Source organism: Sphaerodactylus townsendi, linkage group LG03 (assembly GCF_021028975.2).
Source record: "Sphaerodactylus townsendi isolate TG3544 linkage group LG03, MPM_Stown_v2.3, whole genome shotgun sequence".
NCBI lineage: Eukaryota > Metazoa > Chordata > Lepidosauria > Squamata > Sphaerodactylidae > Sphaerodactylus > Sphaerodactylus townsendi.
The window spans coordinates 8,774,513-8,800,786 of NC_059427.1; the positions used below are offsets into that span (position 1 = coordinate 8,774,513).

Consider the following 26,274-nt stretch of genomic DNA (forward strand, 5'->3'; position numbering starts at 1 on the left):
TAGTTCCACAAAAAAACAGTGGAATACATTAAAGGTACTCCAGAACAATATTTTAGAAACACAACACAGAAATAGCATGCATTTATTAACGATTTCCAGACCAAAATGCCTCCAGCACACCACAACTGCAAATAATAATGATGATTTTTTAAAAAATGCAGTGGGATGCGTTAAAGGTACTCCAGAGCAATATTTTGGAAAGCAGTTCTTCTGAACTTCTCAATGGCGTTCAATACCATCAATCACATTATGTTTCTGGATCAGTTTGGCGCAGAATTGGAACTGGTTTCATTCCTATGTGAGTGTAGGTTTCAGAAGAGGTGCTGGGTGGCCATTGCTCTGTCTTTTGACGGTTCTGCTCTGGGGTTCCAGATGATTGCTTGAAGCTCGTTTGCATTAGCATTACATTCTGGCAAAGGTCCGGTCTACCTGCAACTATTAGTTTCACTACTAAATCATCTAGCTGTCACTTCAGCTAATTTCTCAGTGAAAGTTGATTTTTATTGCTTTTTTTACATTTTAGTTAGTAGTCCTTGGATTTTTGCAAATTCTTTTGATTTTGGGTGCTGTATGGTTTCCGGGCTGTATGGCCGTGTTCTAGCAGCATTCTCTCCTGACGTTTCGCCTGCATCTGTGGCTGGCATCTTCAGAGGATCTTTTGATTTTGCTACGCATAGGGTTGCTATGAGATGAAAGTGTCTTCGCGGCACTTAGTACATACAAGCAAGTGTAATACAAAACATTAAAGATGGCCTTTCTAAGAAAGTTTGTGTGTTAAATTGTAAGTTCATACTTCTGTCTATTAATATGCCACGTATGTGGATTTTTGGTAGCTTGCAAACGTATTTGAAAAACAACAGTTTACTCAGACAACAATGATTTACTCAGATAAGTATTCTTTCAACAGCAACAGCCCTTGAAAAACTTAAGACATTTGAATGAAGAGGGACTTGGTCACTGTTTCTCTCCGTGGATTTGTATTCTTGTCAAGGTTTCTATTAGATGCAAGTGGATGCTACTTTTGCCAAAAGGGTGACTTTGTACAGGGGAAAGGGGTAAAAGCTGGAACAGTCCAGAGCAGGCATTAAACAAATAATAGGACCACAAAGAACAGTTCCATGCATTAAAGAAACTCCAGAACTATATTTTAGAAACACAAAGAGCATGTGCATTTATTAATCCTTTCCAGACCAAAATACCTCCGGAACATCACAAATCAGCCCAGAATGGGCATCAAACAAAAACAGGACCACAAAAAACAGTGGTATGTGTTAAAGACACTCCAGGACAGTATTTTAGAAATGAAAGAATTCACAGTAGGCAGGAACAGCATGCATATGCCTAGAGAGTGGGGAAAGCTAGCATTAAAGCAAATTATTGCCCACAATTGGATGTTTTCTCTCTCCTAAGTAGTTAGACATACTGTCTAAGCCGGGGTTAAAGTGAGAGAGTGCACAGTCCTAGAGTGGCACATAGGAGTAGTACATAGTCCTAGAGAGGCACATGAGAGAGGGTAGGCATAGGAAAGCTAGTCCCTTTGCAGGATCTGTGTCTTTGTTTATCAGGCTTCTGTTTTGGGCATCTGGATGAGAATCTGGTGAGCTGGGGGTGGGTAGATGCAGTACAAGCCCCAAAGCAGAGAGGAAGAATGAGTGAAAACATGGGGTAAGACAGAGAAGCACCCCCCCTTCCTACCCTGCCCCACCTTATCTGAGAGCCCTCCTTCCTGCATCATATGGCCCCTCTGTGCAAACCCGCAAGATCCCGTAAATTAGGATTTGCTAGACTACAGGTGGGTCTGGGCATCTCCCGGAATTAAAACTGATTTCCCCAGATGACAGAGATCGGTTTCCCTGGGAGAAAGTGCTGCTTTGAATGGTGGACTCTGGCATTATGCCCCGTTGAAGTCCCTTCCCAACCCTTGTCTTCTCCAGGATCTAACCTCCAAATCTCTAGGTATTTGTCAATCCAGATTTTGCAACCCAGCACCTTTGGAGTCTGGAGGAGGCTCATGTGGTTTCAGGTTCTGTAGATGCACGTTTAGGAAGACACAGCAACTGCAGGAGGGAGGAATGTCATCTTAGCGGGGAGGAGGGGGTTGGTATGTGCGGGGAGAAAAGAGGGTCACTAAACGAAAGGCAAAGAGAGAGAGAGAGAGAGAGAAATCCGTGAGTTGCAAAAAAACCCTCCCATTGTTTTTCTTTCTCGCCCCTGTAAGCAGCTGTGAAAAGACACCTGTTGTGCCTCCTCTGCTATCTTCTTTGTGCGAGGAAGTGAAAGCCACCATGCAGGCATTTCAGGTAAAGGGGGGGGGAGGGAGGTCAATGGAGGTGTTTAGTTCAATATATTCAAATGTTTTACATTTATCATATACAGTGAAGTATCATAGTTAAAAGGTAACTGTGCAAGGATCGGGTCATTACTATGGGGTGACGTCAGATCATCATGTCTAGTAGGCAAACTGTGTTTATGGGGCGGTTTCCTTTTGCCCATTCCAGTCATCTAGATCTTAAGCCAAGAAAGCTGGGTACTCACTCATTTTACCGACCTGACCTCGAAAGGAATGAAGGCTGAGTCAACCTTGAGCTGGCTGCTTGAAACCGACTTCCCTCAGGATTGAACTTAGATTACGAGCAGAGCTTTTGACGGCAGTACTGCAGCTTGCCACTCTTGTAAACTTTTAAAGTTTTATGGCATTCACTCAGAAGCCTTAGCAAATAATACAATTTCAATGTGGTAAACAATAAAAAAAAATAGCTGTAGACCAAAATTGTAAATAACATTTCCAAATAAAATTTCCAGTACTGCTTCAAGTTGTATCGGCACGAGGCAAAACGTTCTTTTCCATTAAGGGCTCTGAAGGCAATAAGCACACCAATGAGAAAAGAAAGCAGTTTAATTGAAATCTCTCTAATAATGAGAAATTGACAAGCCACAAGTGTAAGCATAAGCAGAGAATAAAACAGAGATATACCCATGCCTTTTCAGCTACTGGAACACTGAAGAGTGGCAGCAGGAGGACACCAGGTGTTGGCTGGAGTGCTCAGCCTTCCCACACCTGAAGTCCCCCCACTGTCATTCTTCAGGGCTCCAGTAGCTAAAGGCCCATCTCGGGGTACTGTCTGGAGATCTCTTGGTACTACAGCTGATTTGCAGGTGACGAAGATCAGCTCAGCTGGAGAAAATGGCTGCTTTGGTAGGTGGGCTCTAAAGCTTTCTACCCACTGGAGTCCCTTTTCTCCCCAAACACCACTCCCATCAGACTCTACCCCCCAAATTTCCAGGTATATCCCAACCTGAAACTGGCAATCCTAGGTGTGGGTATATTCTCTGTTTTATTCTTCGCTTATGCTTGTGGCTTGTTGGTATCTCATCCAGTGTGGTGTAGAGGTTGAGAGCAGTGGACTCTAATCTGGAAAACTGGGTTTTTTCCCTCGCTCCTCCACATGAAGCCTGCTGGGCAACTTTGTGCTAGTTGCAGTTCTCCCAGAACTCTCTCAGCCCCACCTGGCTCACAAGGTGTCTGTTGTGGGGAGAGGAAGGGAAAGCAGATGGTTAGCAACCTTGAGACTCCTTAAAATAAACCAGGATATGAAAACCAACACTACTACTACTACTACTTCATTATTATAGAGATTCCTATGAAATGGCTTTCTATCATTGGTGTGCTTATTGCCTTGAAATCCCTTCGTGGAAAAGAACCTTTTGCTTCTTGGCAATTCAAAAGTATAGACCCTTCCCAAGTTCTTTTGAGGCAATTTCAGGCTACTGCACCTTTTCTTTAGAATGAAACCTTGAAATGTCCAAGGAGATGCTCCTTGCCATATCCCTGGGCAGGATTCTGCCTCCTACATCTCACTGGGGTTATAGTTCCTCCAAGAGACTAAGGCTCTGATCCTAACTGGGGTTCTCAGGAAAGGGCTGGCAATCCCACTCCTGATGTTGAGCATGGACCCTACACAGGGTTTTGTAAATTGAGACAGACACACCCTTTTATTATAAAGATAAATAAAATAAGAAAATGATCCTTCGGGCAGAATATTCTAAGTACAAATCCAGAAAAGATACTCTCAAGAAGCTGACTGATAGTAACAATTAACATGTGCTAAATTTACCTCCACTGTAAATCCTTCATTATAAAAAAGGTAAGGCAAATATTCTGGATTTGGCATTTGTCTTTCTCATCCCTCTTAAACATCTTTGTTTTCATTTCTTTTAATTCAGACTTGCTTCCATCTCTTGAATGTGAGTGTCAAATTCATTCAGGGCACATTGTTCTCTGTATTCTTTCTGGATCGTGGTCACTCTTGACTCAGTATCCCCTGTCTGACATCACATTTTTCTCTCCTGGTCACACACCTGATGGTCAGCCCCCCCCTGTCTACACATGGCAAGTGTGCTCCCCTCTTCTAAGCAGCTCTTTCCATCCTAAAAAGACAGCATAGAAACTTGCCCCCCTCTTTTGGTCATTACCGCAACTAATCTCCTACTCTTACTGCTAGGAAACGGACCACCTTCTGCTCCCATTGTGGGGGTTCACTCGCTCTTGTCCATTGATTGCCAATTCTAGTTTGTGTGAGGGATTAAAAACCTCATTGTCTTTCTTCTTCAGGACCCAGTAGGGCAAACCCTAGCCCGCACATCAGTAAGAAAGCAAGGGCAGGTGGGAGGCTGATATCCCCCCTGGGAATGCTGGCCATCCCTCTGACCCCAGGAAGCCCCAAGGAGAACTCGGAAGGGAAATTAATTGGGCTGTGATTACCTTCTGGCTGCTGATGTTGAGGAATTGTTTTATGGTCCATGTTTGGGTTTTTCATCATGGACCCATTTTCCAGTGACGTTAAGATATGCTTCCTCAGACAGTGAAGAAAATTGAAATTAGCCAGCATGCTAAGTATACCTGCTCTGTGGCAAAACCAAAACGAAGAGGAAATCTGTGGATATCTGGTAGTGTGGCTTTTGCATGAAAACAGTGACTGATCATACCTGGACATACAACAATAATTCTTCAGCGGTGACAGCGAAATCTGCCATTTGAAGACTGAAGAAGTTAAAAGACCAGTAGAAACCTCTTCTTCTCCTAACACTGTCTTATATTCTTCTTCCAGTTTCTCAGTCCATTGTTTTATTTTTGTCAATTAAAGGTGGTTATGAATCTGAGGGAAAAAAGATGTTCTTCCTCCTTTCTCTTCCAGGCTCAGGTGTCCTTTGAAGAAGTGGCTGTGTATTTCACCAAGGGGGAGTGGGGCCTTCTGAGCCCATCCCAAAGAGTTCTGTACAAGGAAGTCATGCTGGAGAATTTTGGGAGCGTGGCCTCTCTGGGTGAGGAACTTTCTCTCCTTGACTCTCTCCTCAGTGCTTAAGGTGAAACTATGGCTGCTTCACCGTAAGGGAGTCACTGTTGAGGAAGGCTAGAATCAGGCCTTTTGGTTAAGGTCTGCCACCCTGAACAGATCAGTCAAGGATTTGGGGTTTTCCTTGTGGAGAGGGGAACTCCTGTTTAACAGTCCTGTGTCTGAACCGTATGAGAAGACAAGGGGTGCTCTATTTGGAGAAGGTGGTATGTCTAAGCAGGTGTTTCTCTCCTGCCCACCTTCATTCCCTTGTGCTGGGAAGAGAGTGGGAGCTACGGTGAGGAAAGGAGGAAAGATGGCTATATTGTACAGAAGAGCAGAAGAAATTAAGTTATAATCCGCCAGTTCTAAAGAAGGTGTATCATAGTGTTGAGGGGCCAGGGAAGCACAAATAAAAAATGGAAGGGCTTGGGGAGACCATCATATGCTGTTCTTTCTGACTATTGGCAGTTAGTTGTGGAAAAAGAGGTATCAGGGTCTCTGGAGGGGCACCTTAGTGACTGATGCCATTGGCCAGAACCCCTTGTGAAGTAGCCAAGATGATTAATGTCATCCCTCTGAAGATCTGAACAAGGAAGGTGATGACTGTGTATTTGATGATGTTTCTGGGTGAGCCTGCACTGTGGGGGGCATTTTTGAGAGGCATGAAAATGCCTAGATATTGTCCTGCGACGACCAAATACTGTTCTTTAATCTCAGCTCAGGTGACCTTGGAGAGCCGCAGGTGCCTCAAAGAAGTTGCAGCATTGCCATGGGAATGAGGCCACTGCCTGTCAGAACTGCATGGTTGAATATAAGATGAGACATTCCTGGCTTCTTGTGGCCCTGGATCCTGGGAAGTTCTTGGAGTAAGAATAACCCTGGCTTCCCTTCTATGTCTCCTCTTTCTTAGTTCCCACTTGGGGAAACAGTGGGTGTGTAAATGATAGGACTGGACAGATGAGCTTTGGTCCTGCTGTCTTATTTTTGGAGGGACACAATCCCTATCGATGCTGAACGTTTATTTGAGCACTGGAGTCATAATTGTGTTCTTTTGGGTTTCCCCCCAAAGGTCCTATGATTACCAAACCTGACCTCATATCCTGGCTGGAAGAAGAGCAAGAGCACTTTTTTCATGGCTGTGAAGAAGTGCAAGGATTGGCAGGTAGGTGCTTTGGTCTTTAAAGGGATTTTCTCATGTCTGGATAAGTGCAGACTTCTACATTTGGTTTACAAAACTGAGAAGCACACATGCTGGATGGGAGCTGCACTTCTGGGTATGTGTAAGCAAGATCGTGGGTACGGACAGACTGTAAGCTGCATATGAGCAGTCAGTGTGATATAGCAGCAAAAGAGGCATTTTTGAGATGCATCAACAGGGGCATAACAGCCAAAAATCAATAAGATGTCAGGCGGTTCCCCTGTGCACTGCTCACATCCTGCGTCAGCCCCTGGAGCGTCCACGTGGAGCTGTGCCCGCGCGATGTGGACCGACAGGAGCAGGTGCAGAAGAGAACAACGAAGATGATCAGGGGTCTGGAGACCCAGCCTTATAAGGAAAGGTTGAGGGACTTGGGAACATTTAGCCCGGAGAAAAGGAGGGTGAGGGAGAATATGATTACTCTCTTTAAATATTTGAAAGGCTGTCGCTTAAAGTAGGACAGGGAACTATCCTTGTTGGCAGCAGAGGATTTGACTCACAATAATGGGTATAAATTGCAAGCAGAAATGTACCAGCTGGATATTAGGAAGAATGTTTTTACAGTAAGAGTTATTCATCAGTGGAAACAGCTGCTTAGGGAGGTGGTGAGCTTCTTCTCACTGGCTGTCTCCAAGCAGAAGCTGGATGAAGACTTGCCAGGGATGCTCTAGGTTGATCCTATATTGATCAGAGGGTTGGACTAGATGGCCTTGATGGACCCTTCCAACTATAATTCTATTTCTGGGAACTCTGGAGCTCCATCTCTGTTTCTTCATGTTAGGTTTTTCTTCATCGTTGCTTCTCATCAAAAGTGCTTGTATAGGATGTAAAATAGGAATAAAAAAAAATTATTGTTACCTACTTTGAAGCATAGGCTCCGGCAAAACTAAGTAGTAATAAATTAAACTAGTCTTGGCTCAAAGCTAATTTTGAGCTCATTTTTTTCTTTGTGTCTTCATGCCAAGTTTTTCTTTCTTTCAAAAGGTGAGCGGGAGACAGCAAATGAAAGGAAAGGGCATCCAGAGATGGAGAAAGAAAATACATATCCAGATTGGAAACAGAAAGTTCAATATTGCGATGTACTGAGGAAGGAGGAGAAAAAGCACCAACATACAGGGAGGAAAAAATCTGGTCTTTTCCAGGGTGATAACATTTATGACATTCCATTACTTCAAAAATTATATAAAGAAAACAATGAGAATGAATTCCTTGCAAGTGGGGAAAATTTACCCGAAAATTCCAGCTTTTATATGAGATGGAATGCCTGTAACAAGAAGAAAATATTTAAATGCTTGGCATGTGGAAAAATCTTTGGGCGGAAGGATAAGCTAACTTCCCATCAAAGAACTCACACTGGGGAGAAACCATACAAATGCCTGGAATGTGGAAAAACCTTCAGTCAGAGGGCACATCTTACTTGCCATCAAAGAATTCACACAGGAGAGAAAAGATATAAATGTCTGGAATGTGGGAAAAGCTTCACTCAAAGTGGAAACCTTGCTTCCCATCAAAGAATTCACACAGGGGAGAAAATATATAAATGCCTGGAGTGTGGAAAAAGCTTCAAACACTCTGGAAGCCTTACTACCCATCAAAAAATTCACACAGGAAAGAAACCATATAAATGCATGAAGTGTGGGAAAAACTTTGGACGGAGGTACATCTTAACTTATCATCAAAGAATTCACACAGGGGAAAAACCACATAAGTGCTTGAAATGTGGAAAAAGCTTTGGGCGGAAGGATGAACTAGCTTCCCATCAAAGAATTCACACAGGGGAAAAACCATACAAATGCCTGGATTGTGGAAAAAACTTCAGTCACAGTGGAAACTTGACTTCCCATCAAAGAATTCACACAGGGGAGAAAATATATAAATGCCTGGAGTGTGGAAAAAGCTTCCATCGAAGTGCAAACCTCACCTCTCATCAAAGAATTCACACAGGGGAAAAACCATATAAATGCTTGGAGTGTGGAAAAAGCTTTGGGCGGAAAGATAACCTAATTTCTCATCAAAGAACCCACACAGGGAAAAAACCATATAAATGTTTGGAGTGTGGAAAAAGTGTTGAGAAGAAAGATATGTTAACTTTCTATCAAAGAATTCACACAGGTGAGAAAACATATCATTGCCTGGACTATGGAAAGCATTCCAGCTGGAGTTCACTCCTGAGTTCCCATCAAAGAATGCACACAGGGGAGAAACCATATAATTATTCAGAGTGTAGATGCTGGACTGATCCTTAATCTCAACTGGAGGAGAAAAGATGTGGGTTAGTAAACTGGGGCTTTCTTCTGAGTATGGAGGCAGAGAATGAGTAAAAAAAAAGAGGTAATGTGGGTTGAATCCCACACCTAATTTCTCACAGTTCCATTGTTTCCCATTGGCTGTTCTTCCCAGTTAAATCAGTGGAACTGGGCTGGGATAGGGTTCACTAGCACATCCTACACCTTGTGGCCACTCTTCTGACTTCCAATTCACTAAGAAGCCATCCCATCCATTTCTGTCATTTTCAGAGACCCTGTTTTGGGTGCCCACCCATCTGAGGTTAGTCAAGTGGTGGTCCAAGATGGGGCTTCTGGATCATGGTACCAAAACTTCAGAACTACCTTCTCAGGGAGATTTATCTGTCCCTGCCATTGTCCCCTGGCAGTGGGTGAGGCCCTCTGTGTTTTGTTGGGCATTCCCTTTCAAACTCTTATTCCCTTACAAACTCTAATTTGATGAAGATGATCAGGAGCCTGGAAAGCAAGCCCTACAAGGAAAGGCTGAAGGACTTGGAATGTTCAGTCTGGAGAAGGGGAAGTTGAGGGAAGACATGATTTCTCTCTTTTAAGTATTTGAAGGACTATCTTCTTGTTGGCAGCAGAGAATAGGACTCTCATTAATGTGTTTAAATTACCAACAGAAAGGTACCAGCTGGACATTAGGAATTGTTTACTGTAAGAGTAGTTCAGCAGTGGAATTGGCTGCCTAGGGAGGGGTAAGCTCCCCTTCACTGGCAGTCTCCAACCAGCAGCTGGACTTGTCAGGAATGCTCTAGGACAGCTGATCCTGCTTTGAGCAGGGGATTGGAATAGATGGCCTGTATAGTCCCTTCCAGCTCTATGATTCTATTATTCTTATTAGCCTCTTCCATTTGCATGTTTTATGTGTTTATATTATAGTTTGTTTTATTTTTAAAAACAGTTCATATTTATATATTTATTTTAAATGCCTTTTACAGCCCTGGGTGAGTGGAAATAAGTTGTGGAAGCCAGTGTAAGTCTGCACTGGCATATTTGCTTACCCCACCAGCACTTATGCTCATGGGGTGGGGGGGAACTTGCAGGTGGGAAGGCACCATAGGGCTCCACAGGGCCTGACCCAGAAGAGCCTGTGCCTCACAGAGTTGTGCTAGCCTAAATCTGTATGCTGGCAGACAGTGGCGTGCAAGCACACCAAGGCAGACGGGGTCGCGACACATCGGGGTGCGACACCCTGCGGGCAATGGGCAAGTGGGCATTCTGGGGTGTGAATTTGGGGTGGTTCTGGGGGACAGATGGGGAGGGGTGGGGTGGACAAGGCGCAGGGCGCACGCATGCTCTAAGAGCAGTCCCCCCTTGCTCCACCCCTGCTGGCATTGCTGAGAGTGGCTAGGGGCATTCCGGGGTTGGAGCCAAATTTAGTTTGGAACTGGGAATGCTCCTGGTTCAGGCCTTGAACTATATGTATAGCCTGGGGGGAAGGGCTTTCAGATGTTTCTGGGACTTGTGCCTTCTCATGGTGCCTAGAAGCCCTTTGTAAGTGACACAGCAGTAGTGCCATCCCCTGTCACCAGAACCCTCTGAATTGGGCTGCAAATGTCTGAAATGTTTTACTGTTTAAAATCTTCTAATACTTTGATGTTCAGTGTCTTGGGGATCCTGAATTGGGTAGAAAGTTGGAATAGAAATTTTTTGAATAAATAAAATTCCTGCCTTTCTGCTTCAGTTAATTAATTTAATTCCAGACTGTATTTATCCCATACTTTTCTTTCTTTCAGCAGGAGGTGTATGGGAGTCACCAAATGAAACAAAAGAGCAACCTGTGATGGAAAAAGATACATATCCAGATGTGAAAATGAATGTTGAATATTGTGATGTGGTAATGAAGGAAGGGGGGAAACACCTTCTCATATCAAGAACTAATTCTGGTCTTTTACAGGGTGATGATACTTTTAACATCCCTCTTCAAAAAATATACCAAGGAGACTGTAGGACTGAGTGTCCAGCAAGTGAGGAAAATTTTCTTGAAACATCAGACATTAATATGCATTCAGTTCCCCACAACAGAAAGAAAATATTTAAATGCTTGGAATGTGGAACAAGCTCTAGTAAGACTGGAAACAGTACTTCCCATCAAAGAATTCACATAGGAGAGAAACCATACAAATGTCTGCAGTGTGGAAAAAGCTTCCATCAGAGTTCATACCTTATTTCCCATCAAAGAATCCACACAGGGGAGAAACCATATAAATGCCCAGACTGTGGAAAATGCTTTGGGCGGAAAGATAACCTTAGTTCTCATCAAAGAGTTCACACAGAGGAAAAACCATACAAATGTCTGCAGTGTGGAAAAAGCTTCCATCAGAGTACATACCTTATTTCCCATCAAAGAACCCACACTGGTGAGAAACCATACAAATGCCTGAAATGTGGAAAAAGCTTTGGACGGATAGATAACCTAAATACTCATCAAAGAATTCACACAGGGGAGAAGCCATATAAATGTCAGGTGTGTAAGAAAAGCTTCAGGGAGAAAGGTGCCCTAACTACCCATCAAAGAATTCACACAGGAGAGAAACCATATAAATGCCTTGAGTGTGGGAAGAGCTTCAGCAGAAGAACGTATGTTATTTCCCATCAAAGAATTCACACAGGGGAAAAACCATACAAATGCCTGATGTGTGGAAAAAACTTTGGACGGAAGGATTACCTAACTTCTCATCAAAGAACTCACACTGGAAAAATCATATAATTTATTTGGGTGTTAAAAAAACTTTACTCATTGTGCAAATCTTATTTCCCATCAGCATATGAACACATAAAGCTGCATTATCCTGAATTGGACTTTTGGTCCATCAAAGTCAGCTGCTCTCCAGGGTCCTGGGCAGAGATCCTCCATATCACTTGCTACCTAATCCTTTTATTTGGAGGTGCTAGGGATTGAACCTGGGACCTTCTGTATGCCAAGCAGATGCTTTACCACCTCTCACTAAGAAATCAGATGAATTCATGACATGCAGAAAGAGCTTCTATAGGACAATTTACATTATTTCCTATCAAAGCCTCCACACAGGAAGAAAATGTATAAATGCCCGGTGTATAGAAAAAATCTTCAGTCACAGTGGAAGACTCACTTCAGTCACACAGAGAACAAACGTAAACCCATTCTAGAATACTTCTTTGCTACTCAGACTTTTCTTGAGCAGAGGCTGAGAGGGAGAGAAAGGGGAAAAATCAGGGTGGCAACTTTAGGCAAGTTGTCTGGTGAGTGGAAAGAGAGAAGGAAGCAGGAAAAATTGAGAGAGTATGGGTCTTTAGCATATGGGTCTCCAGCTTATAAATATTTAAACTTAGTTTGTTCTTACTCTATGTTGTTGATTGGGTTATACTGATATTTTTGTTTTTCTGTAAATGTCCATGGGCAGAGATTTATGTATTACATTAAATGATTGCAACATCAAACTACTGGAATAACTTTTGCATAGGATAGCATCATCAGCTTTACTGGTTTTTTTATATAGTTTCCCCCTTCTCTACTTTTGGAGGTTTGTTTTCAAGTCCACTGTTTACCTTTCTTGTTTTCTGCTTACCTTGGCTCAGAACATGGGTCCACCTGTCAGGAAAAGGGGAGAAGCTGTGGGGATTTCCTTTGGGGGAGGTCAATACAGGGGAAAATTAGATGCCTTCCATAACTCTGACTGGAAGCAGTTCTCCAAGGTCTAATGGGGCTGGGCATCCTCATCCCAAATGCTTAGGACAAGTATTAGAACTAAAGATTCAACTTGGAATGTTCTGCATGGAAAACATGGGCGCTGCTGCTTAGGATTACTAACCTACATGGGTGTGCCCTTCAGTGGCCAACCCAGACTGCCATTTTATCCTAGTCCTGTACAGACTAGCAGGTGCTCTGCATGGACTTTGGTGGAGAAAAGTCTTTCTAACAGAGACGATCTGGAGATGCCAGGGCATGAATGTGCACAGACTGGTCTCTGTCATCTTAGAAAATTGCATATATCCTTTAAAAAATTAACTGAAAATGGATACTTAAGACTGATAATCTGATATGATTTGACAAATTTCTTGGAATGGCCATATGCAGTCGCAGTTTAGAATTATACCAGAATTACAGTAAAAGGTTAAGGTTCTGATCTATTTAAAAATAGAGCAGGGAATTGTGGGTTCATTAAAGCCCAATCCAGAACCTGGGGTAACAAGGGATGCCACCACTGCACTACCCCCAAAATACCTCCAGAGGGCTTTTTGGTGGTGTGGGGAGGCATAATTCAAAAAAAAACCCCTCCCCACCACTGAAAACCCCTTCATTGGCTCAATGGGCTTATGCTATCTATTTGTCACCTGCCGCATATTTGGAGGCAAAGCTGGAGTGGAAGCCAACCTCCATTCCTGGCCACGCCTCCAGAACACCCCTGCTATGCTAGTGGGGGCCCTGATGCGGTGCTCTGTTCCACGTTCAGGCAACTTGGTGGGGTAAAAGCCCCGGGGAGGCTGACTGGTGGAGGCAAAGCAAGCTTGGTTGAAGCAGTTGTGGAATACCCAATTTGGAAAGGCTAAGCTAGACATCTAAATAATCAAACTGACTTGTCTGGATTTTAAAAAAATGTCCCCCATCCCATTCATCCTTTGGCAAAAAGAGATGTTTTGGTATCAAGCTGCCTTGAATTGCAAGGAAAGGCAGTGTAAAAACAGAAGCAAAAATAATACAAAGATAAAGAGTTATATGCCCCAGTACGTGCCACACATCACTTTGGTCCACTTTGTCCACCCTATGCATATTTTTTATAAACCTCCATTATGTCTCCCCATAGCCGTCTTTTTTTCTAAATGCAAATGTCCCAGAATCTCCTCATAGGAAAGGTGTTCCAACCCTTTAATCAGCTTGGTACTTTGTACTTTTTCCAACTCTGCAACATTCCCCTTTCCCTCCCAGTATTCTTGCTAGGAAACTAACATTCCCCTTATGGAGTTGCCAACCTCCAGGTGAGGCCTGGAGATTTTCTGGAGCCACAATGACTCTCCAGACAACAGAGGTCAATCCCTCAGGGGAAAATTGCTGCTTTGGGAATTGAACCCAATCGCATTATCCCCCACTGAGGTTCCTCCTGTTACCGTGCTGCCTGGTAACTTTTAATAGCTCCAGACCAACCAGCTCTCGGCAGCGCAGGGGAACAGAAACGGGACCCGACACAGCGAGTATAGTAAATAATAAAAGATTTATTCAGATGCTGACCTACGTGTCAGCACCTCCGCACCATGGCAATTGCGCTGCGTAGCAGCTTTACAACATCTTAAATACACTTTCTCCCGCTGGGAGTCCGGGAGAATACAGGACAGCCTACAACCATTCATTCACAAAGTACATGACAACCAATCATACATCTACAGGCACATAGGAACCAATTAGAATCCAGTGGGCAGTCCCTTCTTGAATTTCGCGGCAAAGGCAGAGCGGCGCGATGACATAGGCACTGGCGGGAAGAACACAAAAGAGTCCTTTGGGTGCTTGGGGTCAGGAAACGAAACTTAACGATGATGGCACCCTTATCTGCCTGCTGGTGGGATTAGGCAGATTGAGGCGCTTCTTCCGGGTCCTTTTGTCAGCGTCCATTCAAGGTTTTTTACAAATGAAAGGGACATGCCCAGGTGGAGCAGGGGTGGATTCCTGCCTTGAGCCAAGGAGGTTCCATGCAGACGCAAATACAAAAGATAGCTATAATTCCTACTTTCGATCTAATACAGTCTGTTCTTAACTAACTTATACAGAAATAAAACACAGTTCCATCTTTATTCAAAATAAGACCAGAAGTGGAATAAAATCACTTCCGGCTCCGCTATCACTCCCTCCCCAGACTGCACCCCAAAATCTCCAAGAGTTTCCCAAGCCAGACTTCCCTCCCACCACCACCTCCTCCTCCTCCTCCGCCTCCTCCTACTACTACTACTGTGAGCAACGCTGAAGAACTGGAAATTATGCTTTAAAGAAATACAATATAAGGATATCAATATAGTAGCATTACTTATATAGATCTCTCCCTCTGCTCTTAGGTTAGGCTAACTACATTCCTTAGTTAATTACCCAGACAAGGAGCCCCTCAGTCTATAGGGCTAATTTACTGTTAGATATTGGGAAGATAACCCTTTCCAATATGCAGAGATAGCCATAAACAACCTGAATGTCTAAACACCCCGTCCATGTTTTCCTGGCCTCTCAGGAACTTGATGACCTTACTGTTGTTACAAGAAGTACCATAAACAAGGTGATAGCCGGAGCAGCCAGGATGCAATAGATAACTGTTCTCACATTCACTTGGTTTAGAAATGCGCTGCTTGGGAACTTGTACCAAATGTTTGACGTGGGATAATTTGTTGCAATCCTAAATCTTTTGCAACGTATGTGACTCTGCTTTGATGTACCCTAAAGAGACCCTTTAAAAACCCTGGACCTTCCACCAGTTCGGGGCAGCTCTCATTTTAGGTGGGATCTGTGCTGGCTTAGAAATAAACTCTGCTTTTATTCTGAGTAAGACTTTTGTCTGTGATTGGGAACCTTTGCCTCTCTTTCTTCCCTCTGGCTTGAGGGGAGAAGAGTTCCCTTGCCCCTTGGCCTAGGTGGCTGTAACGGAAACTCTAGATAGAGAGGCAGCTCTATTATATTCATAATAATAATAATTCTAATCTGAATCTTGCCTACACTACTACCGTGTTTCCCCGAATATAAGACAGTGTCTTATATTAATTTTTGCTCCCAAAGATGTGCTATGTCTTATTTTCAGGGGATGTCTTATTTTTCCTGTGTTCTGTTCGTCAGGCATGCTTCCAAACAAAAACTTTGCTATGTCTTACTTTCGGGGGATGCCTTCTATTTCGCACTTCAGCAAAACCTCTGCTATGTCTTATTTTTCGGGGATGTCTTATATTAGGGGAAACAGGGTACTACTACTACTAATTAACAGAAGCTTGATGTGTTGATAAGCTGAAGCTTTTCATGCATTGAAGGCAAAGAGCACCACCTGCCAAAGAACAACCCATGAAGCTTCTGTTAACACTTAGGGGCAGGACATTTTCTGTGGGCAACTCTATGGGCCAGCTATTCCTAGAGCGGGAAAAGGTAACGTCCGTTTTGCACCTTTCGTTTGAAAAAAAATAAAAGCCGGCCACGTGAGTTTTCTGGGCCGGGAGAAACGCTGGGAGCGGCTTGTGAGGTAAAAGGACCCGGTGCGGTGAGGGGATTTACCGTTTGGCAGGAAAGGCTCACTGTCTTCTCTATAGCAGGGTTTCCCCCCCCCCCCCCGAGGACCCCCCCCCCCATCTCATTCATAACCAAACACGAACGGCCATGTGGGAGCAAGAAATTCTTTTAACGTAGCCGTTTTCCTCACATTGTTTTGTTTCCCCCTAAAACTATAGTGTGTGTGTGTGTGTGTGTGTGTGTGTGTGTGTGTGTGTGTGTGTGTGTGTGTGTGTGTGTGTGTGTGTGTGTGTGTGTCCCCCAAAGCTGGCAAACGTTTGCATTTTTGAGTTGTTGCTCAGTGTAACGCTGAGGGATTTAACAGGTGACTTTTAGAAGGGTGGGTGGGTGGGGGGCTGCCTGGGTCAGGTTGCCCAAACCCAGCTCAGCCCAAAATTTCAGGCTGTGGTCAGGTGACACTCCTGCTGATACCACCCAGGTTTGGTGAAGGTTGGTTCAGGGGGTCCAAAGTTACAGCAGAACTCCCCAGCTGGGCAAGTGCCACTCCCATCCCCTAATTTTTCCAATGGGGAGACTGAATGGGAGATGGGGCTACACCTTTGAGGGGTCCCATAACTTTGGACCCCTGAAACAAACTTCACCAAACCTTGGGTAATATCACTGCGGAGAGTCTTCTAAAGACTACCCTGAAAGTTTGGTGCTGCTAGCTTAACAATTGCACCCTTGACAGCAGGCACTCTCAATTTCCCCTAGATTCTTCTTTTTTTAAATCTCACCCTCTTCTGGCATGGATTCTTAGAAGTGTGAGAATCTGAGGTTCCTGTGTCCCCTAAAACACATTGGAAAGTGATGCTGTTTCAGGGTGGGGGAGAATCCATCTCCAAAACAAAGCATCACTTTCAATGTTATTTTATTGAGGACCCCAGATTCTCCCTAAAAATGGATTTAAAAGTGAGGAATCTTGGGCTCCCCACTCTAAACACTCAAGTCTGAAAGTGATGCTGTTTGGGGGGCGTATTCCAGCATCAGCTGTGTTGCCGCCCATAGTGAGTGAGTGAGTGTGAGTGTGTGAGTGTGTGTGTGTGTGTGTGTGTGTCCGCGTGTGTGTGTGTCCGCGCGTGTGTGTGTGTCCACGTGTGTGTGTGTCCCAAAGTGGGAAGAAGGGGGTCACCTGGCAAACAGTTTGCATTTTTTTGGAGTTGTTGCTCAGTGCGTAACGCTTGGAGGGATTTAACAGGTGACTCCCTTTAGAAGGGTGGTGGGTGGGGGCTGCCTGGGTCAGGGTTGCTCCCAAACTCCGAGCTCAGCCCATAGAATTTCCCCAGGCTTTGTGGTCAGGTGACACTCCTGCTGATACCACCCAGGTTTGGTGAAGGTTGGTTCAGGGGGTCCAAAGTTACAGACTCCCAAAGGGGGTGCCTCCATCCCCCAATTTTTCCAATGGGAGCTAATAGGAGATGGGGCTACACCTTTGAGGGTCCATAACTTTGGACCCCCTGAGCCAAACTTCACCCAAAACCTGGGTGGTATCACTCAGGAGAGTCTTCTAAAAGATACCCCTGAAAAGTTTGGTGCTGCTAGCTTAACAATTGCACCTCTGACAGCGGGCACCCCCCAAATTTCCCCTGATTCTCTTTTAAATCCACCCCTTCACATGTGGATTTAAAGTGAGAATCTGAGGTTCCCAGTTCAAACATTGAAAGTGATGCTGTTTCAGGGTGGGGGAGAATCCACCCCAAAACAGCATCACTTTCAATGTTATTTTTACTGAGGACTCCCAGATTCCCTCCCTTTAAAATGGTAGTTTAAAAGGAGAATCTGGGCTCCCTAATTTAAACACCGTTGAAAGTGATGCTGTTTGGGGGCGTATTCCAGCATCACAGCAGCCGCCCATAGTGAGTGAGTGAGTGTGAGTGTGTGAGTGTGTGTGTGTGTGTGTGTGTGTCTGCGTGTGTGTGTGTCCGCGTGTGTGTGTGTGTCCGCGTGTGTGTGTGTGTCCCAAAGTGGGAAGAAGGGGGTCACCTGGCAAACGTTTGCATTTTTGAGTTGTTGCTCAGTGTAACGCTGAGGGATTTAACAGGTGACTTTTAGAAGGGGGGGGGGGCTGCCTGGGTCAGGTTGCCCAAACCCAGCTCAGTTTCTCAGAAATAAAGCCAGGTTGCCAATCTCCAGATGGGGCCTGGAGATTTCCCAGAATTGTGCTTTATCTCTCAATTAGTCACAGTTCTCTCAGAAGTCCCTCAGCCCCACCTGCCCCACAAGATGTCTGCTGTGGGCAGAGGAAGGGAAGGGGTTTGTAAGCCGCTTTCAGACTCCTTACAATGGATAAAGTGGGGTATAAATCAAACTATTTTTTCTACAGAGAACAATTCCCTTAGAATTTTTTTTGGAAAGTGGTCTCTGTGGCACTAGATCCAGCTAAGGTTCCAGCCCTTCCCACTCCGTCCCCAAATCTCTAGAAATTTCCCAACCTAGAGTGGGCAATTGTAATTTTGACCATGAAAGTCTTGGTAAATCTCCCGTGTAGTGAATCTAGCTGAATATGAGCGTGTCTGTGCAGGAACAGAATATCTTGCTGCAGTTTAAACCCCCCTCCCAAATAGGACGTAGGTAACGGGAGGTTCTCGGGTTCAAAAAAACCCCATTACATATCCAAAGCTCCGCCCCCCATTTGTGGGTTTTTTGGTATTTTTAAAGTGTTTTTTCGGTTTTTGGCCTGCAGGGGGCGCAGTTTTTAGGCTACAGGACCAAACTTTCGGGGATTTGTTGGGAGACTCTCCTGATGATACCACCCAGGTTTGGTGAGGTTTGGTTTAGAGGATCCAAAGTTATGCACTCCCAAAGGGGGTGCCCCATCCCATTTCCAATGGGAGCTAGTAGGAGATGGGGAGATGGGATTGAGGGTCCATAACTTTGGACCCCCTGAACCAAACTTCACCAAACCTGGGCTGCATCATCAGGAGAGTCTCCTAAAGATACCCTGAAAGTTTGGTACTGCTAACTTAAGAATTGCACTCCTGACATCAGGCACCCCCCAAATTTCCCCAGATTCTCCTTTTAAATCCACCCCTTTCACCATGGACTTAAAGGGAGAATCTGAGGTCCCCAGTTTAAACATTGAAAGTGATGCTGTTTCAGGGTGGGGGAGAATCCACCCCAAAACAGCATCACATTCAATGTTGTTTTAACTGGGAGCCCCAGATTGTCCCTTTAAGGTGGAATTAAAAGGAGAATCTGGACTCCCAAGTTCAAACACCATTGAAAGTGATGCTGTTTGGGGGTGGATACTAGCATCACAGTGGCCACCCATGGGAGGGGCAAGGGCGCAAAACTCAGATTTTGCACTGGCGCAAAACTCAGATTTTTCCCTAGCTATGCCTCTGCTAGGAGGGGAGGGCAGAAGGGACTGCCAGCTGGGAGCGGGCAGGGGATGGGAGTCTGCCATCCCTGGCCTTGGAGAGCTGCTTTTATAAGCATTGGGGCTGGGGGCGAGGCTGGGGGAGGTGTGGCCACACCCCCATGGGTGGGGGCATGGCCCCGCCCCTGAACCCCCCCATAAAAATCTATACCTACGTCACTGCTCCCAATGCATATTCTTTTTACTTAACTTTTAGTTCCTCAGCACCATGCTGACATTGGTGCGGCTTCCTCTTCCCTCCTGCTCTTTTCTTTGCCTGGCAACTTTGCATCGTAACAGTTCCTCATCCTCTTGGAGAGGAGTGACAAGCAGAGCTCCTTAAGGATTTGTCCTAGGCCCTGTGTTGCTCAACATTTTTATAAATGGCTTAGATGAAAAAATAGAGGGGGCACTCATTGAATTTGCTGATGATACTAGCAAATACAGTAGGAAACAGAATTAAGTTACAGGATAATTTTGATTGGCCCTGAAAACTGGGCTAAACCTAACAAAATGAATTTCAGTACAGAGATGTTCTAGTTTTAGGTGGGAAAAATCAAATGCCCAATAGGACGGGAGAGACTTGTCTTGGCAGTAGTGTGTGAAAAGGATCTAGGGGTCTTAGTAGACCATACACTGAACATGAGTCAATAGTGTGATGCAGTAGCTGAAAAGGCAAATGCAATTTTGAGCTGTTTCAACGGAACTATAGTGTGCAGATCACTAAATGCGACTGTATTGTATTACTCTGCTCTGGTCAGACATCATCTGGAATATTGTGTTAATTTTGGGGCACTGCAGTTTAAGAAGGATGTTGACAAGCTGGAGTGTGTTCAGAGGAGGGCGGTGAAGATGGTGAGGGGTCTGGAGAACTAGTCTTATGAGGAAAGACTGAAGGAGCTTGGTATGTTTAGCCTGGAGAGGAGATGATTGAGAGGTGATATGATAGCCATCTTCTAGTTTTTGAAGGACTGTCATATTGAGGATGGAGCAGAGTTGTTTTCTGTTGCTCCAGATAATTGGACCAGAACCAACGAATTGAAATTAAATCAAAAGAATGTTCAGCTAAGCATCAGAAAGAACTTCCTCACAGGAAAGGCTGTATCGGTGCTTTGCTTTCATGGCTCTTTCTTACATACGAAGGTAATTTCAATCGCCACTTTGGAGTCAGGAAGGAATTTCCCTCCGAACCAGATTGGCTAGGGATCCTGGAGGTTTTTTGCCTTGCCATGGGCATAGAGCAAGGGTCACTGTGGGAGAGGGTTTTTTTGTGGGGGGAGGTAGTTGTGAATTTCCTGCACTGTATAAGGGGTTGGACTAGATCAGTGGTGGCGAACCTATGGCACGGGTGCCAGAGGTGACACTCAGAGCCCTCTCTGTGGGCACGCGCAAACAGAGTTCGTCATGGGGGGGGGGGAATCACACACACACACCCCACACACACATCTAGGCTGGCCTGGGCCTCTGGGCTCGATTATTAGCATTAAACCTAAGACATAGTTTTGGGGAAGCAGTGTAGGTAACCCTGTTAAGTGCTGTCAAACCCCACTGATTTTCATGCAAAGAACTAAAGCAGTGATTCCCAAAGTGGGCGCCACCGCCCCCTGGTGGGTGCTGCAGCGATCCAGGGGGGCGGTGATGGCCACAGGTAGAAACATTAATACATATATCTTTCTGTTTAATTGCTATTAAAATTTTAAAAAATTAATTTTCAGGGGGCGCTAAGTAATATTTTTTCTGGAAAGGGGGCGGTAGGCCAAATAAGTTTGGGAACCACTGAATTAAAGCATGATCCTTTACCTGGGAGTAAGCTCGGTTGCTGGCAATGGGGCTTGCTTCTGAGTAAATCCTCCTAGGGTCATGATTCACCCGTTCGAAGAGTTGCATGGTTGTTTCAAATCAAAGCCAATAACTACCACCAAGCTTACTCCCGAGTAATGCACGCCTTGGAGCCAACTGTTTTTTTTCTAAACTAAAACCTCAATATTCAGTTTAAATTGCCGTGTTGGCACTTTGTGATAAATAAATGGGTTTTGGGTTGCAATTTGGCACTCGGTCTCAAAAAGATTCACCATCACTGAACTAGATTATCCTTGAGGTCCCTTCCAGCTCTATGCTTCTATGTTTCTAACTTCCAAAGACATGGCACATGCTGGGGAAGAAGCACAAAATGCATTCGTGAATGCAGCCATGAGTTTTCATAGGAATCCTAGCTTTAAAAAAAAATCAAGTTACTACCCTTTATGGGCAGGAAGATATGCTGTATGGGCAGGGCACTGTGTGCCAAAATACTAGATCCTAGAGTTGGTAGTTATATCAGATTTCAAGTGCCTTGAATATTGCCTGGGATTTATAGCAGCAGAATTAAACAAATCATTTTGTTAAAAACAAATATGGTTGTTTTAACATATGTTCATTTTTCTTCTTTTAAAATTCTGGAATAATCATTCTGTTCCTTTGTATTCTAACTTAAATATTTTTGCTTTTGTTTAAAAGCTAACATGCTTTTTGTTTAAAAACTAATGGGGGATAAAAGTAGAAGTTTCCACCATCTCTTCTTGGGTTGCAGGGGCGAAATGACCTCAAAGAGACATCCCACATCATTTCCTTTCTGGGGAAAAGAGGAGCCTGTCGCAATGCAACAAATTCAGGTAGGTGCAGTGTGGTGCAGGGTTGGAGTGTCAGGCCAGGTTTGAATTGCTGCTCTCTCAAGGAAGCTCACTGGGTAATCTTGGTAATCTTGGGCCAGTTACATAATCTCAGCCTGACTGTGGAAGTTCCCAGAGTTACACTGGATGTGAGCATTGGCCTCCAATTGACCTGTTCATGATCAATAACCACAGGTAATGACTTCAATAACAATTGTTACATGCCTACCTGTCCATGGGGATTGTTGGATCCCTTGCTGCATCTGAGCAGTTGTTGCATCTGAGCAGACACTTATTTTGTTGGTATAAATACTTTGTTACATCAGCAATTCAGTAAGGCCAAGAACTTTTGCTTCAGCATTGAATAAGAGTTTGTTTTCCATTGTACAATGGTTCCTGTGTGATCTTCCACGTGTCTTACATTACAAGGCTGTTGTGAGGGTAAAATGGAGGAGATGAGAATGATGTGAACCACCTTGGGTCCCCATTGGGGAGAAAGTGGGGTATAAATGAAATAAATGGAGGGTTTTGGAGCCTGTAGTTGCTGTTCCCTTTGGCTTCTGCAATCACATCTCTTTGGGAAAGCCCTGGGCTCTCCCTCAAAGCTTCAGCCAAGAAATGCCCAGCAACTTCTGCTCCTTACCATTTGGGAGTGGAGAGCAGGAACTGGTCACCCCTACTTCCTATGATTATTAATGAGGCAGGAAACTGTCATCTTTTTCCAGAGACCAATGACTTTCAAGGATGTGGCCATTTATTTCACCAAGGAGGAAATGGCTCTGCTGGATTTGGGCCAGAGAGCTCTGTACGCCGAGGTCATGTGGGAGAATTACGTGATTGTGGTCTCCCTGGGTAAGAAGTTCTAACATGCTTGTTTAAAGAATTAAATGGATCCCTTTACCGTTACCTGACTGGTATTCGAGGTGTGAATAGAAGTTGCATTATACTGGTTCAGACCATTGGTCCCCCAAGGTCAGTGTTGCCTATGCCTTCTGGCAGCAGCCTCCAGTGTCTCAGGCAGAGGTCTTTCACATCACCTACTCCCTCATCCTTTCAACTGGAGGTGCTGGGGATTGAATCTGGAAACTTCTGTATGCCAAGTAGATGCTTTACTACTGAGCCACAGCCCATCCCTCTTGGTAATGTTATCTGCTAGATACATGATTCCACCCTTCCCCCAGTCTTCAAGTCTTGATCCCAAATGCAGGGTGATGGGTCTCAAGAAGGGTTTTCAAGCTTATCCATATCTCTGGCCTCTTCCATTAATCTTCCTCGTCCCACCACCATACCTCCACCACCCGTGACGACTGGAATCCTGACCCTTCTTTCTCAAAAAATAACAGTTGTGTCTCCAAGTGTGTCTCCAAGTGCACCATGGGACAAATGTAAAACTGCCTTTTCCCTAACCCTGAAAGCCACTAGCATTACTCTGGACTAACGAATTGCAGAAAATGCCTTGCCAACATAGGGGCACATGCGGGCAGAGGAAGGAGGCTGAGCATATGCTGGTCTACACTGACAGAATTGGCAATATATGCCCAGATTGCTAGCACCTTGAGTTGAGGGGAGGTATCAGTGGCCCCCAGAGCAGTGCCATTTCAAATGTAAAAGAATGAAGGTGACATTTATAGATGCCCTAGATGCCTGGCAGGGCATCCCATGGGAGAATGGGCAGCCACCACACTTTGACTAACTTCTATGACTCTGGGAGGTTTCTGGCCATCCACATTGGGAGGACCACTGTCGAGATAAGATGAAGATGCATACCTGTGATTGCACCATGCCCTGGGAAGGACAAGGAAGAACATTCATGCTGGGAACTCCTAGCACCACAAAGCTTTTGTTATCAAATTGAAGTTACAGGACTCCCTCCACACAAGGACAACCACATTTGAATACAAGCTGCATGATGACATTCCACATCTGCTCTTCATGTATGCTCCCATTTGCCATTTTTTTCTATGTTGTTGCATTTCTACAAGTCCACCCTTTCTCAACGGACAGAAGAGTAAATTTTTCAAATCTGTGGGAGCCAATACTTTTCTGGAGCTGGTCTTGCTGGAAGTGGTCTTTTCCCACCATACTAATACAGTGGAACCTCGGTTTTCGTTGTTAATCTGTCCGAAAAGAATAGATTAAAACCGAAACCGATGAAAACCAGGGCAAATCAATGAAAACCGAGACAAATTTTTCACTGAAAAAATCGATGAAAACCAAAACCGATGAAAACCAAAGGCAATGAAAACCGAGATTCCACTGTATCTCCTTCACTCCACATGTCAATGCATATTTGACCCTCACATTTCATATTGATTTGAAAAGTACACTGGTTAATGAGTGTGTGTTGGGGTGACCCCCCTTCCCCTCTTGCTCAAGAAAATATGTGAGAGTTACTATCATTGCCTTTGCTTGTGTCTCATACAGCGAGCACAGGCAGGTGCCCGGAAGAGACCCAGGTAGAGGAAATGCAAGAGGAGGAGGCAGCAGATGAGGAGTTTTTCGGGGAGGAGAGCCCCTTTGAAGAAGGACAAGAAAGGCAGCACATCCTGCTACAACCTGTGGTATCCTGTCTTGTTACATCTCGGTCTTCACCTGTACCAGGTATGGCTGCATTCTACTGCCTGGGAGACGTGTGTGGCTCTTTCACCTTAAACCCTGGGCTCCCTGGCCCCTTCCTTTTACCTTGTCTGTTCCCTTGTTTCTTCCCTTCTTCTCCCCTAGTTTAGTTATGATTTGTGCCTACATTATATTCCAACTTTGGCTATTTTAAACTTGTATCTTGTAAGCTGCCCTGAGTCTGAAAGGGAAAGGGTGGCCTAAAAATTCGATAAAGAAATAAATCCAACACACACACACACACACGCGTTTTGCTTTCCATTGTGCTGTATGCAAACGCTTTGTGGTGCTTTTAGGGGGCACTTCTTGTGGTAGAGGAATCTAATTTGCAGCACAGCTGCTGGCAACTCTCCGTTGAAAAACTGTTTCATTGCCCAAATGTTTCATGGCTTGACCCCTGAGGTTTCTGTTTTCCCTTCAGGACCATCTTGGCAACTGGAGCCCACCTTCCTCGAATCTGGCCAGCCAACCCCGTTCAGACATGCCCAGACTGTCATCCATGAACCCACCCGGCAGGAACTATCTGGAGAAGGGCCTAGCGGACCAGAAGGGGCCGCAGATGTGCTCTCCTCTATAGCCTCCTTGGAGCGACATTGCTTGAACTCATGTGAGTAGAAACTCTACCGCATTTAAATGTGATTTTAGCGGGGCATGCATGCACACACTAACCTGACCGTCTTTCCTCCCTCTTGCCTACAGTGAACTCTATCCACCTACGGGTGGACTCCGTCAGCAGACGTCTGAACAGGGTGTTGAATGATGTGAGGGAAGTGAAGAATATCATTGGCTTCAAGTAACTCCATCTTTGTAAATATTGTTAAAGTTTATTAATTCAGAGTCATTTATAGTGCAAGAATTTTTTACTTATAAAAGGCAAAAATTTGACCCCTTCAGTGTCTTTTCTGCACATCAGCCCCATAGGGCCACATACATTGAGACATGGGTGAAGGCCAAGGTTTATAGTGCTCTCTAAAGAAAGAACATCAGCACTGAGCATTAACACTGTACATCATACCGGTATGTAGAGGAAAATTGCTTGGTTCCTAGTAGACATGAGTGCATATAATTTTTATCAGTAAATTTCAGGTTTCTTTAACCCAGACATTTTTGATAAATCCGAATGAAACCAATATCAATCTACCATGACAAGCTTTACTTCAGCATTTCTATTGACGTCATCCTTGAATGCCCGCCAGTCAAGCTTGGTCTCCACCACCATGAGGTCATGATGATGCTCTTCTATTGCCATGATCTCCTCATGGTGACATTCCTCAACACTCCATCGTCTCTTCATGATGCTGAGATGAGCTCTCCTCCTCCTTCCATTCGCATGGGCACAACATTTGATGAACAACATGTGGAGAGAGAAACATCAGATGCTCCTACAGACACAAATTCCTTTCAGAAGTGGAACTTTACCTGGCATCTAAAGTTCAAAAATGGTAGAAACTGTATGAATGTTTGGAGCATGGAAAGTCTTCTGTTTGATTATCTGTGCAAGACCAGGTCAGCACATACGCTCACACTGGCAAGAAACCTTTGTTGTTGAAATGGGCTTCTGAATTATCTCTGGGCCAGGGAGAACAGTTTTATACAAGTTAACAATGGGACAGCAGTCATTGGGAG

The 26,274-nt window shown here is 44.6% G+C and overlaps 2 protein-coding genes across 2 annotated transcripts in view; both read left to right on the plus strand.

Annotated features, from left to right (window-relative positions):
* The window catches only part of LOC125429859 (zinc finger protein 184-like), a 42,211-nt gene extending 29,969 nt beyond the window's left edge, over positions 1-12,242 (plus strand). The window contains exons 8-13 of the mRNA XM_048491389.1: positions 1,518-1,665; positions 2,222-2,300; positions 5,196-5,322; positions 6,406-6,498; positions 7,519-8,646; positions 10,559-12,242. Coding sequence (XP_048347346.1) covers positions 1,518-1,665; positions 2,222-2,300; positions 5,196-5,322; positions 6,406-6,498; positions 7,519-8,646; positions 10,559-11,532 — 2,549 coding nt within the window. The 3' untranslated portion in view covers positions 11,533-12,242. The remainder of the gene's footprint in view (positions 1-1,517; positions 1,666-2,221; positions 2,301-5,195; positions 5,323-6,405; positions 6,499-7,518; positions 8,647-10,558) is intronic.
* Positions 12,243-15,911: 3,669 nt separating this feature from the next.
* On the plus strand, positions 15,912-25,533 carry LOC125428845 (zinc finger protein 230-like). The gene is made up of 6 exons (XM_048489547.1): positions 15,912-16,000; positions 21,954-22,035; positions 22,758-22,884; positions 24,457-24,633; positions 25,070-25,255; positions 25,348-25,533. The coding sequence occupies exons 2-6, from the start codon at positions 21,961-21,963 to the stop codon at positions 25,443-25,445; spliced, it is 663 nt and encodes a 220-aa protein (XP_048345504.1). The 5' UTR covers positions 15,912-16,000; positions 21,954-21,960; the 3' UTR covers positions 25,446-25,533.
* The last annotated feature ends 741 nt before the right edge of the window (positions 25,534-26,274 follow it).